Genomic DNA, 20,411 nt, shown 5'->3' with positions numbered 1-20,411 from the left:
TGCGCTATACTCTGGCAGAGGCTAGAAACCAACAGCATGTGAATATCTGGCAGTAATATATGTCATATTGGCCTTGCACACAAACTTCAATGAGTGCCTCCTTATACCACCAACACCACAGTAAATGATGTAAAAGCGTAGAGAACCATGATACAATTCCTAGGGTATATTGGTATCACCAGGTTTGTAACATCAGACAGGCTTTTGCCTCACTTTTCACATATGAGGCACGGTTGATTGAAAGATGAGTATACCCATATGCTGCTTTTCCTCAGTTGCTGTTATTAGCAACCTTAATCCAAAAACAAAAGGAACATGAAGGCCAAAAGAAATGTGCCAGCTGAGCTCCAACCTACTGATATTCAACCTTACTTTTCAGTAACAGCAAGGTACAGCCTTAGTTCTAGAATTCATATCAGTGCAAAGGACCTGCAGACAGCTGCCAGCTCCTGCTCTTTTAGATGTAGACCCTCTGTGTTGGGATAGATTTCCCACAATGTTTTCTCTTCATTTTGGATACTAAAATAAATGACCTTAGTTACAGCAGGCACTGCATTCTTTCCCAAGAACTCCAACACTGCATCGCAAAACTAAATTTCACTGTGCCTGAAAATACGAAACCAGAAAGGATTGCTTTAAGCTATAGTTCAGTAATGACAATATGATACAAATCCTTTGAAGCCAACTTATTTTACCAGTGAGACTTACTTTCCTCTTTCACTGTTTTGTAACTAAAATGTTATATCTTTGAATTTTCACCTTATGGTAAGCAAATGCATATAGAACCTAAACTAACTAAAAACTAAACTCTAATGTAAACTGAAATCTAAACTCTATTCATTGAGCCTAGGAAAAAAACACCATAATTTTCACATCCAGTCAGTTAGCCATCATCTGGATGGCCTATATGCAAGAGAATAAAAAGGCAAGGAATTGGACAAAGGCTATATTTCAGTTTGCAGCTATAAATTCTGTTCTTAATGCTGGTGAAAGACAGAAGATACATTTCATACCATTGTAACTAACAACAATAAATTACAATGGAAATATGCTGAATAGGATTTATACCACCACAAACAATGGTGTAGAGAATGGACTTCAAAATGGCAATTATGCTCTACAGGAGGTCTAAAAATCTCAAACACTAAGGTGAGAAAGATGATCTTAAAGACTAGAGCATTCAGCTTACTTGTAAGAAAAACAAGCAGTCACTAACTGAAAAATCTGATTTTAGCCTCTGAAGACCATCACTCCTAGATAAAATCCAGTATAATCAACACACAAACATATGATAAAATTATAGGAAAAAGAGATCAAAAATAGCAGTAGGTAAGTTCATATGTCTGCTGCCAATTCTTCATTTTCATCATCATCACTGCCAACTCTTGCCTTTAGAGACTTCAGAGTTGTATTTTATGCAAACAGGATTGTTTAAAAATTCCCAGCAATCATTAATAAACTTTCACAAAGACAATGCTGAAAAACTCAGAGGGAAATGATGCTGCATATCTGATGCATCATAAGCATCATGCATCACTATACATGATTTAAAAATTACTTTTTTATTACTATTAGGACAACTGGCTACCAGCTACTACCACATTCAGCAGTGCCCGGAAAATTATGATGTACATAAAAATGTGACAAATCATCAAGCCACTCCTCAGCCTAATGGAAAATGGAACAGGTTTCCCACGAAACCTGGATATTTCTCCAGACCATCACTGCTGAATTCAAGTGACAAATCCTTGCTCATCCAATCTGTATGTTGCCTTGACAAGAAGAAACTCTTCCAGTAGTAGAGTTTATTGGAAAACATAAAACTGAGGGTGGGTTTTACATGGTAAATGAATATTCTTTTACCATTGCAGAAAATATATGTATGTACACAAAGTAATGTTAGTTTTTATCTCATATACACTATACACAGGAATGCAGAAGAAAAATCGAGCTTTCCTAAATCCCAGCTTGATGCCTGTTCCTGAATGTACCTGGGACTGGCAGCCTATGGCACATGTGCAAAAGGCAAACCAGCAGATCTTAAATGGAAGAGGATCAAAAGCTCAGCTTTACAACATTTTAAAGAGGCACCTGTGGCAAACAGAAACTAATAGCTCCAAATTCACCTGTGCTGCAAAGAGGCAAGGTACTATGTATCACATGCAAATTAGGGGAAGTAATAGATGATAATGTCTTCTGCAGGGTTAATTATGTGGACCTGATACTTGTTTGGAGTCTTCCACATCTTCCTGGTATGTGTGTTTGCTGTCCACACCTGAACAAAAATCACTGCTATCTTCTCCCACTGGAAACTTCAGAATTTTTACTGCAGGTTTCAGTGGAAGTGGCAAACAGGTGCCTTGGATTCTTAGCTCATATTTCCAGCTGCATTCACTTCACCTCATATCTGTATAGCCTGTGTTTGACTAAATACAGGAACATTTTTCTTATCAATAAAAAGAAATAAAATAATAACCTACTTAATTTTTTCCTAACCTTCCTTAGTATATATATAAAACCTAATGATCAAAATATCACAAAATAAGGTTAAAAAAAAAAAAGAAAAAGAAAAAAGAAAAAAAGACTAAGCTTCCATGAACTTTAGGCACACAAATGCTGAATAAGCCTTTTAGAGAAGTTGAATAAACTTTCCTAATTCACAGTAAATAAGCTGCTTAAAGAAATAAGTCTGGTTAGAGCGCTGCCTAACACTAAAGCAAATCCCTGTCTTTAGAACTAAACAATCCACGATTTGCTTCATGATCAGATTTACTGATCTACTATCTCATACATCAATAACTATGTCACCAAATGAAAAAATGAAAAAACTGTATTTTTTTCAAATAATTACATTTAAAATTAACTATTATTTTCAGCAGAGAGACAATAATCAAATATAATAAAAAACACGGCATTTGCCACCAGGAATAATCTTGTTTAACAGGATAAATGTTACTTCTCATTCTATTCACAGTAACCATTAGAAAAAGCTAGTGAATGTTCAATAACATGAGGCAATTTAAATTGCATTTGCTCCTTAAATATTCACTTTTCTTTTTTTTTTTTTTACGTGCCTACTACATGGCAAGAACTTTTAAGTACTTCATTTATAAGCTTTATTCAATCTTCCCTGTTTATTTTAACATTTCATTTATAAAGAGTTCTTTTATTCATGAAAATAGCAGTGTAGCTTCTTTTCATCGATGATAACTTTATTTTAGAACTGTCCCACAGTAGGGGGGGACAGACTGCCTGGGATAGAAAAAAGGACTTTATTTGCAAAATCATGTGTGCTAGATTACACTAATGCTGAAAGCTACATAACTTTAATTTTCTTTGAAAATAAATACAGAGAAATAAAACAACACCTCTAGAATAAGTACAATAAGCATGTCTGCGTACACACAGGTCAACACATAGGAGTTGCTACAACTCTCAGATTTGGCAGTAGCTAGTTTTGTTGAATATACCTTTTAAATAATTATAACCCAGTTCTGTCATGCAGGCGTGAGCTTAACTTTAACTAGATGTTTAACAGTAAACATTTCCAACATCTCTAGCATGCTTGAAGTCTGGACATCGTGGGGTCCGGTAACTTCAAGTTTATTGCAGAGTGGAACCTTTGCAAATAAATAGTTATTATTTTCATTTACACAAACCATATAGTGTACAGTGAGCTGAAGAGTAGTACTCTCCAATTTTGGAACTGTCAGTGCTCACTGCATTGATGGCTTGAGATTTTCAAGCCCTCAAACAGCTTTGTTGGCTGATACACATCACCAGTGCTCCAAATTTTTCTTCCTAGATAAACGTCTGAGTCTCAATGCTGCAGAAAAAAGCGTTCTCATCTCTTTCTGTAAGAGGCAACTACCCCTGCAACAGAAGCAAGAGAAGAGACCTCGCAAGGGGCAGCAAGGTGTACAGTCATATCTGCTGAGTTTGCTGGGCTAGTAATCCCTCCACTGAGAGGCAGCTGGGGCAGTAGTGTCTTCAGCACTTAGATAAAGGCCTTCTAGAGCTTACCTGTCAAAAATCCAGCAAAATCCCTGCCTGATGCTATGGCTCTTCCACATGTAGCCTACTGGATTTTCAATGTATGAAGTCTTCTGCTAGTTGACCTAGTTTTTTTCTATAACTAAAAAGATGAATTAGTCCCTCCTTTGTAGTCCTGTTATCAGCTCCTATGTCTTTGGAAAGAAGAACACATTCACATTTCTGAACACAGTTAATAAGGTAGTTTCCTTAGCTAAACAGAAATAAAACTGTATGCAAAGATGTACTGACAGCATTTTGACCCAAATGAGGACACCTGGCTTGCAGCTTAAATTCTTGCTTCTCAAACTTGCTTTGTTATCCCCGGAACTTCTATTGCAACCTGACTTTCCTGGCCTGCTTCTCCTCCTAACCAGCCTTCTCACACTTGACTTTAGAAGTCCTTCCTTTGCAAGGCGGGCTCAACACAGGGGTGTATTCTTTTTTCTCTTTTCTACTGTTATTTTGAGATGCCTTCAAGACAGGACTCACATGGTGATAGAGACTTTCTTGGCCCAACAAGTTCCTGCTCTTTTGCTAAAGAACCAGGTGACTTTTTTATTTATTTTTTTCCATTTTTTTTTTCTGCCACTTGACCCCAGGTTTTTGTTGTCATGCTGAGCTGACAAGGACATCTTATTTCTCTTACCTTTCATATCCTGCAAGTTCATCACAGATCAGAACAACACATGAGAAAAAAAAACAAAACACCCCAAAATATAAAGCAAAAATAGTGACATGCAGTTCACATTAGTCACCAGGGCTAGCAGACAGCATAGCAAGTTTTGCTTCTAACATGGTTTTTAGTAATCACTAAAGTTTCAGTGGCAATATTCTGGTTCACCTGGGGGACCTGAGTGATTACTTGAGGGTAGAGAAAAACTGCATTCTACTGAAAAAAACCTGAACAAGTCACCAGTGTATTCCTGGCAAAGAATTTTCCGAGATACTGCCACAAACTGATCTGGGGAGAGGTCTTAGTCTCTACTAGCTCCATACCTCCACACTCCTTAGCCCCAGTGAATGTCACTATTTCAGCAGATTTTTTTTTTCCTTCTGCTCTCCCATCCTCAGCTCAAAGCAACAAAGGACAACAGGGAATTCAGCTGCACCCTCCCTCTCACTTTACATGAATCCTTTAGCCAGTAAGGAGAGATGCCGTGATACTTGCTCCCAAGTCTTCCTGCCTTTCCATGTTGTATGGAACAGTCTAACAGAAGGTGGGCTTTTATTTCCACAGCCAGAGAAGTGTATTTACTCTTTAATCTCCATTTTATTGAGTATGTAAGTATAGATCTCATCTCTGCAAGCTCTAGAGATAGAAAAGCTGGAGAGAAAGAAAAATCTAACATAAAAAAGCAATACTGCTTTTTTTTTAAAAAAAAAAAGAATTCAATACAGAATTCCAAAGAGTCCGAACAAAGATAAATTCTACACAAGCAAACTCCAGTTTACAGGCTGCTTATTTACACAGCCCAGTGTCTGACTTCTTACCCTGGAATAGTTGTTACTTGCATAGTAATCAAGACCACGCTTACTACAGCTGTTGCAGAGTGAATGAACCCTCTTCTCAGCTAAACAATGAACGGGTTCAGCCAAAACAGTCATCTAAGAAGGCACCAAGCAGTAGAGACTATGTGAGGTCTGGGGAGAGAAGCTGACAGCTGAATCCAACTAGGCAGCCAAAAGCATCTCATGGGCAGAAAAGCCACAAAACCCCCAAAGGGCTTTTCTACATATGCACTTTCTTCTGATTATCTTCATAAGATTTACACGCTACATCCACTAAGTTACACTAAATTTCCAAGCTAAACTACTCATGCACAAGGTATAGGCTTTGGAATAAGCATACCCACACTTTAATTGTTAGGGAATTTTGTAACCCTTTGGCAGTCCATAGGCTTTTTAGTTTGTTTGCCCATACAGTACAGCTGCTGATTCTACTCAAAATAACAGTTTTTAATATCCATTGGCAAAGCCATTCCAGGAAATTTCTCCTTGTGCAAAGACTTAACATTGGAGCACAGTCATGTACTTCATTCCTTGTCACTAACAGAAATAAAGAGTAATCACACTATTTGAGTAACTCTTCCTATGAAGAGGCTCCTGCTGTCAGTTTACCAGGCACATATCATATTTCAAGTAAATGCCTTTATCCTGGCAAAAACCTGTAACATGGCACCTGATGTGAGACTCTCTCTTTGAACCCCATTCACACAAGAATATAATGATCTTTCCTGGTAGTCTTACAGAGTGCAGAAAATAAGAAATATTGTGAGTCTCTTTTTTTTCAGGACTTTTTGTTGTTGGCTTTGGAATTCTTTTTTTTTTTTTTTGAGGGACAAAGATTTTTTTTTTTTTTTTTTGAGGGACAAAGATTGTGGATTTGGTTTAGTTGGTTTTTTTTACTCTTTTTTCTTTCAGTTTTGAGGGTTTTGAGTGGCCAAAGCCAAAGTGAGAACTCTAAAATAAGTTCTCTACTTTCTTGACAAGATATATGTGACAACTTCAAGAGATGACGATGACTTTGTTACTATGCTCAAGGATGTAGAAATAAATTATAAAGAAAGTGTACTTTAAAAAAAAAAAAGTATGTTACTCCATAGGAACAATACAGCAGTTTTGTTTCACAAAGCTATTGTAATTAGAGCCCTGAATCATGCTGCTTTCAAGCTGAAAGGTGAAATACCTTATAATGCCACTTGCCAAAATATAAAACACTTGTGACCTGGCTAATGAAAACACTGCAGAACGATGTAAACGTGCTGACAAATTGCGTACATCTTATAAAGAAGTAGACATTTGGATAGAGCAGCAAACCTTCATTATTCAGAATTAGCAAGCTTCAGTGTGTAATGAGGACAGTGAAATGCCTAGCCAAAAAACACAAGGGCAAAAAAAATTTTGAAAAAGAAACTTATAAACCCATCTTCTAACTAATGTTCTTAAAATTCACTTGAGACATGTGCAGAGGTAGTTTTTAAGCTTCGACTTCTGAAGACCAAGGCAATAGAGAAGTATTGAAGAAAAGTAATGCAAGTTACAAACAGATTCAAAGAGAACTTACTGAAGAAAGAAAGTGTGTTTCAATGGAACAGAAAACAAGTAGATTTTTAAGCGCTGGTTGATGATGAAGAACATACACTCACGTAAAAAAACACATTTGAAACAGCACAGTGCCGTATTAAGAATCATGCCACTGATTTCAAAAAATGACACACCTCATAGTCAAATGGGATATATGAGTCTTCTGTCTCTAAATTCCAAAGAACTTTTTGAAAATCTGGTCCATATTGCTTGAAAACATGACTTTAGTCTATCATTTCGAATTCTTCATGCAAATCAAATCTTTCATCACCCTACTACTCCCAGTGGTAAATAAAAGATCATTATCAAACATTATTTTACATAAAAAACTAAACTCCAATTAGGTGAACAAATTTATCCACAAATATACATTATATATATCTAAATCATAATAAAAATTTCAGTTGTAAAGAATTTTTTAGTGAGGGACACAATGAGAATGGAAATGGTAATAGAGGATCTACGAGGTTCAAACAGAAGTCTGAAGGCTAATTCTTCTGCATATTTCCTAAATGCTTTTGCTCATGCAGAAGGTTATAGTGTTCTGTATGCACATTGATGAGCACAAAAAACCATCCTTGCATGCTGATCTTTGAAGAGAGAACATTTTAACTTCTAACTTGGGCTCTGCATTTTGGGTTTTTTGTTTGATTAATTTCATGAAGTCAAATAAACTGAATCTTTTGACAAACAGCTGCAGTCTTGGTCAGCAAAACAAGAAGATAACTTCTTGTTAAAACACATACCTCTGTCAGGAATGATTTGGCTGTCGAAGGGTTCATTATGAGAATAGCCCGTCTCAGGGTATCCCGGTAGCGGTTCAGTTCTTCTATTCTCATAGTGGCAAAGAGCCCCGTGATCATTTTATTGATGTTGTTTTCTACTTTCTGCAATGCTACATCCATTCCCTGTTGAGATACTTTGTCTAAAAATTCTTGTATTCCACGGATATCTGGAAAAATCAGAAGGCAAACAAGATGTTAATTGGTACGTGAAAAAAAAGACACAAATAACTGATCACACCCTCTCACAAGAAGTGTTTTGTCAGGTAAATCCCTACAGGCTTTCACTTAATATTCACTAGACCTCCTCCTGAGCTATGCTCATTGCATTTCTTTAAGTACTAAAACAGGAGAAGGATCACCTACTCTTCAAAAGAGCCACTAGAAAACAAACTTAAAAATACTTCTAGCAACTTTCCTAATTTGGTGATTTAATCATCACACTTTCTTCTAATCTTTCTTAAAGGACTTCCACACTGAAATCCATATAGAGAAGTGAAGCCATGGTGACCATCACATACAGTGAAGGTTGTTGGAGGACAGCTGAGGAGGGGAAAAGTAGGAAGGACACGGTTTTCTTTTGTGAAACTCAAAAATATGTTATCTACCGCCGTGCTGTGTAGCTCGTGTATCTTAGTGAAGCTTGGGCTGTTCACTCATCAAGAAGTCTTAATGTTGTTCTAAATTTCACATCTATTTATGTCCTTCAAAAACAAAATAAAAGCCAGGTGTACAGTTGCAATGGTACTGCATGCTCTCATCTGAAAGTGCCTCTGCTGGCTGAATTTAACAACTTTTCCACAGCAAAATGCGCTAGGAGAGCTTTCTGGCCTAATCTTGAGTTAATCCTTCTTTAAAAATGACGTAGGAAGAATTGATCAGTAGAATGCTAACTGTTTTCACCATCTAGTTTAAAAAACCTATAACATCTACCAAACTTAAATGTCTGGGCACTCCTAACATTGTTATGCTGCTTCAAGCTGTTCCAAGACTTTGAAAGGACTTTTTCCAGCACTGAATTCCATAACAGTCAGCAAAAATCTTGATTTTTTTTTTCTCTGCCGTTTTGAGAGACTTTATCTAAAACCTCTAACTTTAGGTTTAAAATTTAAAATCATTCAATGACTTCAGAAGTCAGATCAGGGTCTCCTAGACCTCAGGAAAATTGCTTCTGCCTCAATGAGTCCTCACTGTCTGACCCCAACTCACCACTGCAGTTTCTCAATCTTTTTCCTGGAGCTAAGCCACTGCTTCCCTAATGTGACTCCTCTCTCTGGCAGTCACTCTGATCTGCTGTCCCAGAGGACACTCAGCAGGACATCCTTCTTTCCCTACTGGCATGCAAGCTTCCTGCACACCCAACTGATCTCATTTAAGGGAACAAGACACAGCCTTAGAGTCAACACAACAGACACTATGTGACAGAGACACTATGAGAAAAAAATAGAGAAAAAGGAAACCAGTAACTCAAAATAAACACGAATTTCTGAAGAAATATTTCTTTGAAAATAAAGGTTCCTCAGGTTTTGGAGGGTGTTTGTGGTTAAAATCAACAGAAAATATTTCTCACATTAGGATACTGAATCTAGTCTCTCATAGGTGCATAGGCTTAGATCCAATCTCTGAGGAATTAAAGTTCCTGCTCTGCTTCCCTCCTTCATCCCAGGTGCTCTATCAGTTCCTCGTCCCAATCACTCATTTTCCAGGGGAATGGTCAGACTTGAAGTTACAGGTAGATTATGTGTCTTTCTTCATGAAACCTCTCATACTTGAGTAAACTTCCAATTAGACTTTCACAACTGCTTGGCTACTCAGATCTTTCATCCTGACAATAGGAAGACCTATTGTCTTCCCCTACTCTCTGCCCTTCTTAGGGGGGATGCAAAGTTGGGGAGACTCTATTTAATCCTAACATGGGATGAGTAAATATGGGATGAAGAATCTCGAAAGCATTCATACTACTGGAAGCACCTTAGATACAGTTCACACACGATGCCAGAGGACAGCAAAAGGCTGGAAAATCAGACTGAAAGCAGACTGGAAGGATGCCTAAGCATGTCAGACTCTAAGCCCTGGAAGAGATGTCACATAAATAGTCATGAAGTCTACCAGGAAAGGGCTCTTGGCTGGCCCTTAACGTGGTCTATTTTCAGGTGATACAAGTGACACCGTCCTCGCACACTGTGATAGCAGCTGAGGGGAACTCCATGAGAAGCCACAGGAAACAGTAGGGCATGTGACTGTTTATCAGGATTGTGATAGCTACATTTTAATAGGGATACACTGACAGGTGACAGCTTTCAGAGGAATTGAAGCCCATTTTAAGACCAGGGAAAATAATGAAAATCAATTCTTTGGAGAAAAATTTGTGAGGAAGTCTAAAATTTCTCTCCAAAACTGCCTAGACCACAGCACCCTCCATAGCCATCCAGAGAGCAGTGCTACAAGCATTAGCTGTGGTCAGTCCTGCACACGTGAGGCGAACATGCCCAGGGGTGTGGGCTGCAGGGGAGAATTATGTAACTCCCCCCACAGCAAAGCACCAGCTACATGACAGATACACATGTGCGGTGCACCCTTGAGAAGATTATGGAGGTGTCACATGTGGATTTAATATGGGAACTACAATGGTGAAAATATAAGATCAGTGTGACTACGGTGTAGCTAATGACCACAGCAGACAGACACTACATGGTCCAAAGGGAGCCTAGGAAGAATAATCCAGCATCCAGACCTGATGGACCTTCAGGGAAAAGCTCAAAATACCTGAGACAGGAATCTTTATGCTGACATTGCTGGGAAAACTGTACCAAAATTCAAGTATTCCTCTTTTCCAGTTCTAGGGAATACTCTTTTTACTGAGCTATACATTTGGGGATTTGATGGGGTCTGACATACCCCAAAGTTTAAAGGTTCCGACAAACACAGGTCATTTTAGCATTTTACTTCAGGTTATGGCAAAATAAAATAGAGAAGTTCTGGGTTGCACAGAAGTCCAGCAGCCCTATCAAGAAGATCTGAGGCTTAGACACGCATACTGCTTATTTTTGGCCACAAATAGTAGCATAAGGAAAACAAAGTTCAGTCTGCAGAGTAGACAAAATTTGCTGCCTGCATCACCAGCAGATATGTACTAACTAGAGAATATTACAGACAGCCATCCTCCTCCAGCACCAGAATACTGAGATGCTTCAAATTATAAAGAAGTAGTCATGCAATAGCTTACAATCAAACAGTACACAAAAACAATTCAACAGAATTAGTCCTAGAAGTCAGACCGTCACAATCAGCAAGTTGGGTCTCCTGTCTAGACCTCTAAAATACCATGAACTGGAAAGAAATGGTAGTTTAGGCATTTAGGCTATTTTAGACATTCATCACCAAAACCTCATTCTCTAGACACTGTCAAAATATCAGTATTATTAAACACTTGTAGGATAGTTTAACCATGAACAAAATACATGCAGACCCTAAAAATAAAGTTCCATAAGAGAATCAGATACTAATTACAGCTTCTATTTAATATCTAAATCAGGAAAATTAGATTCAATCTAATCAGAGATGTTAGAATTTTTCTGGTGCTTTAAATACCAACAAGATTATTTGAAGTGCTACAAATATGCTTAGTTTTATGCAAATGATAAAATAACTTCTTTCTACTTTAACCCTTTCCTTCTAAAATTCCTGAGGCTCACCCACTGAAGATTACTGAACATGCAGACAAATTAAATAAAAAATGGGTGAAAGTGACCAGTTGAACTCAAAACTACTGAAACACAAGGAACACATGTAGATGGGATCTATATACACTATCAAACTATCAGGGAAAAAACTTAGGCTAGGAAAGCCTTTTTAAAACTCAAATTCTATCTCATAAATTCTTATATTCTTCTCTGACACCAGAACAAAGTAAGCAGGAACCACTAAACGAAGACCTTTTTCAAAACAAGACCATAATTTCACTTGACTTGAATTTATAGACACACTGCAGTTATTGACTGATCCTATCCATAATCGATGTTGACCCAGAAGCCAGATTATGGGATCAAATGGCTTTCCTTGCCATGAATATCTGCAAATATAAACAATGAAACAATTTTATTGAAACCTCACTAAACAATGGGACATAAAGGACAGAGGTCCAGTAATACTCTATAGCTCTACATCTATTAGGTGACCACGCCAACAGTATTGTATCTGTGTGATATGTTTTTAGGAAAACACCACCATTCTAATGGTAAAGATACCAAATCAGGATTCGTAAAACTTCTTCACTACTTCTGTCTTTGGCATTGATACAACACAAAAATATGGGCAGGAAATAAATATAGATTTTGCTTATACCTCAACTTACCCACTAGAAGAATGGAGATATTGGTAATGCTCACCTGCTGCTATGAAACAGCAGAGAACACGTAAAAACACCCTGCAATTTGAATGCTATTTAAATCATGATGGTACTTGCAATATTTCAGCAGCAAGTCACAAGCAATGATCATATTCAAAGCGTATGCCAAAGAACAGATGCTGCCACTGAATGGGCAGCATTATCTTTCCTGCGTGGATTGTCTGAAAGTGGCACATATCCACACTGAACTGTGGAATCATCTTTCTAATAGATAAACTCCTTCTGCAGAAAAATCTGGCAAGCAACCTGTGGCACAGATGGCTTTGCGGCAGAGACACAGGACTGTTCATGTCTGGAACACAGGTGTTTCACACCCTGAATTTGCTAGCCAACCTGTTGCCCAGCCAGAAGTCCCATTTCTATTTTCTATTTAGATCAGATGAGTCACGGTTATTGCCAGAAATGCAGAAGAGTTTCCCATTATCACCAGTATTGATTATCCTGCTTAGTGATGAAAGCCCAAGTTACCACATAGAGACAGACCAATGCTAAAGTTGCTATCTCCTCTTCCAGCTCAGTGTCACTATAGTGCTACATTTCCTGTTTTTCACTGTACAGCTATCACTTCCAGTGTACACATGTGTGAACAAAAACAGAGTACCCCTCCACAGTCAGCCTCACCCATAGGGTTAACCCAGGCTGGAAATCCAAAAGAAACACTACCAAACATTCTCTTTATAACCAGAACCGTGTTCAGTTTAGGAGATTGTGAGGTTGGTCTGGAAACACCAATAAACAAAGAACAAGGCAAACAAAATTTATCAAGGACTGTGCTGGAAATGACCTTCCTTTTATATCCATACATAACCATGCCACCACAAGGCAGAGGTCTATAGGAAGGTCTTGTGGTCTGCACCGCTGCTGCGCAGAAGGTCCAACACTGGGCACACCGGACCGGCTGCAGCCACAGCTGAGGTGCATGTGCAAAGCTTCCTGCATAGGGGAGCACAAAGCCCACAGCCTCTGATGCTCTGACTGATGTATTCAAATGCAGGTACTCATCATAACACTACTCAAGCTGAGATCTGAATTCAAGTGACAGCTTCACCAAATGTCATTACTGTGTCAGTTGCTGTGGACTCTGACCTAAGAAAGAATTTAGGAAATGAAGTATAAGTCACATTAAGCACAAGCACCTAAACTCACACACCATCTTTACATTTGATAGTGAAAAAAGCACAAGAACAGGTATCTGAAATGCTGTTGCAGAGCATACTCAGAGTAAAGTGCCCTTCACAGACTACATGTCTAAATCTTCTTATATTACCCACCTGGCGGGAGCACTCAGACCTCACCTAACATAAACAGTAAGCACGATTTAATGGAAAGCTCAGCAGGTGTGTGGCAGAAAACTCACACAGTCAGGTGATAGGGAAAAGGAGCCAGTATTTTCAGGAGATCAGGACAACTTAAAATCTGCAGCTTTCTTCCACACCAGATTACAGGAGAAATTGGGTCTTTGCTCTCTTTTCATTAAGGTTTCTACACTGTATATGTGATAAACTTGGATCAAGAAGATTCCTGACTTCCATTACATGATCTTAACATTAAAAAAAATCAAATGTGGAAAGGGACCTGGGGTTCCTGGTCAATGACAAGTTGAATATGAGTCAGCAGTGCCCTGGCAGCCAGGAGGGCCAACCATGTCTGGGAAGGCATCAGGCAAAGCATCGCCAGCTGGTCGAAGGAGGGGATTGTCCTGCTCTGCTCTGCACTGGTGTGGCCTTCTGTGTGCAGTTTTGAGTGCAACAATATAAGAAAGATATAAAGCTATTAAAGAGCTACAAATACAGTGAAGGGCCTTGAGGGGAAGGCATACAAGGAGTGGCTGAGGTCACTTGGTTTGTTCAGCCTGGAGGAGATTGAGAGGAGACCTCATTGCAGTCTACAGCTTCCTCACAAATGGAAGCGGAGATGCAAGTACTGATGTCTTCTCTCTTGTGACCAGTGACAGCATGAAGCTGTGTTAGGGGAGGTTTAGATTAGATATTAGGAGAAGGTTCTTCATCCATAAGGTTATTGGGTACTGGAAGAGGCTCCTCAGAGAAGTGGTCACAGCACCTAGATGGCCAGAATTCAAGCAGTGTTTGGACAACACTCTCAGGTACATGGTGTGATTCTCTGGGCTGTCCTGTGCAGGGCCAGGAATTGGACTTTGATGATCTTTGTGGATCTCTTTCTACTCAGGATATTCTATGATTCTTCCACAAGGGTTTTTTTGATCACCGGACCAGATGCTTGTCTCACTTCTTTGTTCCCTCTGACGCCACATAATTTTCCTTTGCCATCTCTGTTTCTATACAGAGGGAGCAGGTCCCTTCCCATCTTGGGGAAAATCTAATGATCCTAGAACATAATATGCTGGTTGTCAGGCATCTCATGCCAGGATGCATATGCAGTGAAGATTTGATAAGCTGTACAAAATGAACAACAATAAACTTACATGCTAAGTACCTCTTATACCCCTATTAAAAATATCTCCAAGTAGATGTAAAGTTCCTAAAAAAATTTCAGATCACAATATAATCAGGAGAAGAGAAAGATGGCACTATTCATGAATGATAATAAATTAAGCCATTCACCTCTGACATTGTATTCCACCTAAATTACAAGGCACTCACTCTGCACTTTTGTTATCTCAAACCTGGTTTACAGTCATTAGCTCATCCTTCCTCTGATGCCATTTTAGATCTGAGAACATTTTCCTCAGAGTATCTAGCTGATAAATACCAACTGATTCAGCTGTGGTAGCAAAGGTGAACGCACTGACATAAATATTCACTGGCTGATTTACACAAAAGACCATTTTATCTGTACAGTTGATGAGAAAAGCCATTGTATAACAAATAACACTTCAAATTCTTATCAAGATAGCTTTACAGGTCTAGCACAGTGATTCTTCCTTACACTGTGATGGTTAACATGACAGCAACTATTAACTGTGGAAATGCACTGTACACAAGGCAGATGAGCAGCTTCAGCTGGACTCTGATGGTGCCACCGCTCTGTATAAAGAATTGAGCAAAGTGTTTGCATTCCTGTGCACATGTTGGTATCTATTAACATGGTTAAGATCTAGACTGAGGAACACAACAATTTTGCATGATGATTCAATAATAGTACTTCATTTTACTTTTGCAGCAGTGGGATTCCCTCTCATTAGTCAGCCTATATGTCATTTGGTGAACTTCCAAATTAAAACGAACAAATTAAAAAAAAAAACAACACAAAAATCCAACTTCATAGCTCTTTCATATTGTCATTTTGGGACTGAGAGGGACGAGTTATGTGAGCTATTTCAGCTGGATGATCTACCTTCAGAGAATAGAGCAGTAGTTCAAACTCATTAGAAGCAAATCAAGATCAAATATTTAATTATATACAAAATCTCATATTATCAGAATTTCTAGAACCTAACAAGTGGGGATGGTATTTCTTTAGGGCAACTCAAAATTTGTAAATGGTAAGAATGACCGAGTTTTTGCCCCATGTTTGCAATTTTCAAAAATTTCATGCACACAAAAAAAAAAAGACAACAAATTTTCTCAAATTTCTTAGTATCAGAAAAAGTATCAGAAAAAGAAAAAATATACTTATACACTTTTTTTCCTTTTTTGAAGATATTTCCATTTCCAACTGCATTATAAGCAAGTAACTTCAATTTTTGTTGTTTGATATGAACTGTTTTGGTACTAGTGCAATGTCTATTTAATCCTTGTTTTAAATGTTCATTGAAATGTCATTTACATTAACTACTTTTTGTTTCATACCATACATCAATTATTAGAAATTATCCTATAAATACACAAAATATCAATGTTGAGGAAGAGATATCGACATTTGCAGTTTTCAAATCCTACTAGCCTTCATTTTCTAACTTTACTGATGATTGACACAAGATGTTTCCTTTGAGTTTCTTTTTTTTTTTTAACTGGAAAGAAAGATGAAAAAAGCAAAGGATAAAAAATATAAATAAAAATGAAGCTACAACTAATCCTTCAGAGTATCAGCTGTTACCTTAGCTTCTCAAAAATAGAAAGGAAGTCAGACTGAGATCACCCCTCAGACATGGAGGCTGACATGGCAATATTCTATAATCATGTACTTTTGACTATGTAATCTGCTTTCTACCTCTTCATTCAATTTCCTTTTAACTACAGTTTGCATTAGAGATTTCCAAAAGGCTTCTAAGAGCTGTCTTTGAGTAAGACAGCCTCCTGCAAAGAAATAAATTTTCCCTGCCTAGTACCTTCAAATTATGCCAAACTTGAAAAATTGCACTTCAATCCTATACAACTCTTCATCAGAGATTTATACCTCTGTGTAGATAAATGCCTTTATTTAATAAGAAGTGTGTATATATACACTATATTTCTGTTTGTATGACACACCAACTCTACCTGTTGGTTCTCATAAGCAATCCTTCAAATCAGGTGGGGTAAGGAACAGCAAAGTGACTGTTCTTGCAAACTTCTTGGTGATAAACTAAGTGTGACTATATGACAGGAGAGAAAGTTGGAGCTGTTCAGCCTGGAGAAGAGAAGGTTGAGTGGAGACATAGCAACCTTCCCATCATCTGAAGGGGGCTCACGAGGAAGCCAGAGGGGTACTCTTCATCAGAAACTGTAGTAACAGGACAAGGAGTAATTGGTTCAAAACAAAAGAGGGGAAATTTAGGTTAGATATACTATAATGGTGGTGAGGCATTGGCACAGGTTGCCCAGAGAAGCTGTAGATGCCCCATCCCTGGAAGTGTCAAGGTCAGGCTGGATGGAGCTCTGAGCAACCTGATCTAGTGGGAGGTGTCCCTATCCATGACAGGGGCATTGGAATTAGATTATCATTAGTGTCCCTTCCAACCCAAACCATTCTATGATTCTATTCTACAATTTGATATGTGTTATAAACTCCCTTAAGACAAATTGTTCTCTGATTGTGCATCAGTCTCTTCCTAAATAACACTTTTCAGCTGATTAAAAGTTTACAGTACAGAAACAAGAATATTTTATGAGTGAACTAGGTCTGTGAAGAACATAATCTACAAAACTAAGATTTATGAACTTTGTGATAAATATTTCCAGCTTTTTCCTGCCTTTCTGTTTGCTCTTTTTCTTGACTGGTGTTAAAACTCTCCAAGAGAAGTTTTCTTTTCAATTTATGATACTACCTGACATTTACAGTGTTAGTATACCTAATCAATCCTTTTTTTTTTTCCAATGGTGATATAATTTCTTCAATTCAAAATGCAAAAAAGTACTTTGCACAATAGTTTCCTCATTTGATTACTGTTCAGTTATTTAGCTGCCAAAATATCAATTTACAATGTCAATTTTGATACTTCCCAGAAGATAAAACAATGTATTGAGAATTGAAAAATATTTAGCAAACAGTAGTAGATATCAGTACAAGCTTCAGGAATTCAAATATTCTTAAGATAAATCACTTTTCTTCTGATGTTTGCAGACTGCATATACAAATGCAATCTTGTACCTCTGCAAAACCTCAAGATAGTACCTCATTTACAGTTTACTGACTATACAGATAATACGGGAACACCTACAGTTTTATTTTGACCTCAGCTTACTAACACAATGCAGATTTGTCAGGCCAAGCCTTTGAATACTTTATCCATTCCATCCTTTAAGACTGCAAAATAAGGGAGCCACAAACATTCTCTTGCCTTTCTACATATTCACTTATAGCTCCTGGAATACATCTCTCCAACCATTATACAGCTGAAAAGGAGAAGCATGTCCATTGTTCCACTAGAGAAATTTTATAGAATAATTCATAAGTTATCTCAGAAGCAGAATAATTTCAGGGTCAAACAAAATATATACTCAATTTCCAGTGGTAATGTCAATCAGCAAAAGCAACTTGTTACAGAAGTTCTCGCAAACAGCTGCTAACTTGCAGTATAATTAGCTGACATAGTAAAGTTACACAGACGAAAAATACATGTGCCTTTCTTTATCTGAATGACATAATAAATACTAATGGGAAAAAAAGTTCAATAATAAGCTTGAATTAATTATATGTTTATTGAGGCATAGTGAAGTAAATGAGTATGGGAAGTTGGCAAAGAGCCAGATGAGTAATAAACAGTTTTAAGACTGTCTGGAGACAGACTTGAGAATATTATAGTCATCAGGCAGCTGAAAACAGCCTCAGGGTAATTATAACCATTTGCAATCGATTAAAGAGAACACGATTCTTTTATGAGCCTTTATCAAACTTGCATTAAAACTTTACATGATTTGAAAATGTTATGGTTTCAAGCCCATTTATGCCAGTGGTCATCATATATTTATTTCTGGAAAATGTGTGTGCAGGAAAGTGTCAACAGGATTACTTACTCTATAGGGGTTTTGAACAAAGTGCTAGAAATCCAGGGCCCATATGAACAGATGGGCATCATCTCACAGTATCACTCCTCTTATGACATAGGAGGTAGCCTTTTTGCAAGTAGCTCAGCCTTTCAAGTTCCAGGTATAATCGCTTTTTTCATGGGATCTTTAAAGAACAGCACTCCAATTCTATAGCATTACATTAAATTTGTTTGAAAACCACCACCTTCCTGGGGTGGGGATGGGAATAATGCTCTGCATAGTTTCACAGGCCTCTTTACTTTGGCTGAGCTCCTCAGCATTATAGATGTCACTGCTCTCCTTCTTGATATTCTATTTTGTGTCTTTCTCCAACATCTTCTCTCAGATTGAGCTTGAGATATCTTTTTAGAGACTAGGTAACTCATACCACTGCCTTCATCCTTTCCTGATGCAGAAATAATCGGAAACCCTGTATACGACGAATCACAGAATCACAGAATATTCTGAGTTGGAAGGGACCCACAAGGGTCATCAAGTCCAACTCATAAGTGAATGGCCTCTATGGGGATCAAACTCACAACCTTGGAATCATTAGCACTATGTTCTAACCAATCATTGCCAGCACAACCACACCCTCTGCATCCGCTTCTCAGAAGGAGAAGAGGGCAGATCCATGAGGAAGTTTCTTCAAGACAGATGCCACTAAACTCTTTCTTACTGCTAAGCTCCCTTCCATTCCAGCCAAGTCTTTTCAATTACTTCTTCAACCTCTGTTTGCTATGGGAATGACTCCTTTAGCCTCACAGAACAAATCCCCTTCTTAGCCTTCATGCTTGTTTTGTTTCTCTTCTTTACAAAGGTTAAAACTAAATTACCACCTAAGGGAATGGCAAATATCCATTGCCAAATATCCGTATTATAAGTAGGAAGGTCAAAAAACTGTAAGCAAAGATATCTTAGTCCTGGAATCAGTAAATACTGCATAAATCTCCAGTGATGGCTGTATATCAAAGACACACTGTGATGAAAGACACAGGGTTAAGGCCAGAAATTTGGACAAAGAAGAGGGGTTAAGAAATTGTTTTTTTAATATAAAATACATAAGGGTTTAAAAATGCTACTACTATCACTATAAAATAGAATAAGGATTAAGATAAAATTAATTCTCCAGAAAAAAAACCTAATTCCCTCAACCTTTCAAGAGAAAAAGTGCAGAATCTTTCTATCTGCTTTAGCAGCAACAAAACATGAAAAATAAATGTTTTCAAACAGCTAGACTTTCTGTCTTTCATCTTGGAAAAGCAGAGATACCTACAATGTAAATTGCACAAAATTCACAACTATGTTCTTGCAATGATTGACTGGTTATTTCATAAAGAATTTACTACTACAGAAAAGTATCTACATATTCCTGGAAAACAGAGTGAACTGTACACTGCCTGAAGAGTAAAACATGAGTTACAAAAGCTTGCCCCTTGTTGATACATCACAGAGATAAAAACCAACAATATCCTGGGATTCTAGGCCAATCACACTGCCTATATAGCCTGGGCTCACACATTCCATTCACAAATTACTATTTCATTCTGTGATTAATGTTCAAGGGTCTTTTTCATGTTAGTTTTTGGGTACCGACCATTGTTAAGTGCCAGTCTGCGGATGAGGTAGGATTTGCTGTTTCAACCTGCATTTTGCTTGCTTTGAACTTGAAACCCTAAGGGTGTAATAACTTGGCAAAGCTTGCTCAAAATGTTTACAGATGTCAGTGTCTCT

General features: G+C 37.8%; 1 protein-coding gene across 1 annotated transcript in view; it reads right to left on the bottom strand.

Annotated features, from left to right (window-relative positions):
* The window catches only part of LOC108500870 (glutamate receptor ionotropic, delta-2), a gene marked incomplete at its 5' end in the record, with an annotated part of 287,748 nt that overhangs the window by 262,184 nt on the left and 5,153 nt on the right, over positions 1-20,411 (bottom strand). Inside the window, one exon of the mRNA XM_017822214.1 lies at positions 7,866-8,071. Within this exon, the coding sequence (XP_017677703.1) occupies positions 7,866-8,071 (206 nt within the window). The remainder of the gene's footprint in view (positions 1-7,865; positions 8,072-20,411) is intronic.

The sequence above is a fragment of the Lepidothrix coronata genome, unplaced genomic scaffold, assembly GCF_001604755.1.
Source record: "Lepidothrix coronata isolate B3197 unplaced genomic scaffold, Lepidothrix_coronata-1.0 Scaffold96, whole genome shotgun sequence".
In the NCBI taxonomy this organism is placed as follows: domain Eukaryota; kingdom Metazoa; phylum Chordata; class Aves; order Passeriformes; family Pipridae; genus Lepidothrix; species Lepidothrix coronata.
Note: the sequence above shows the minus strand (reverse complement) of the source record. Positions and strands in the feature narration are given on the sequence as shown.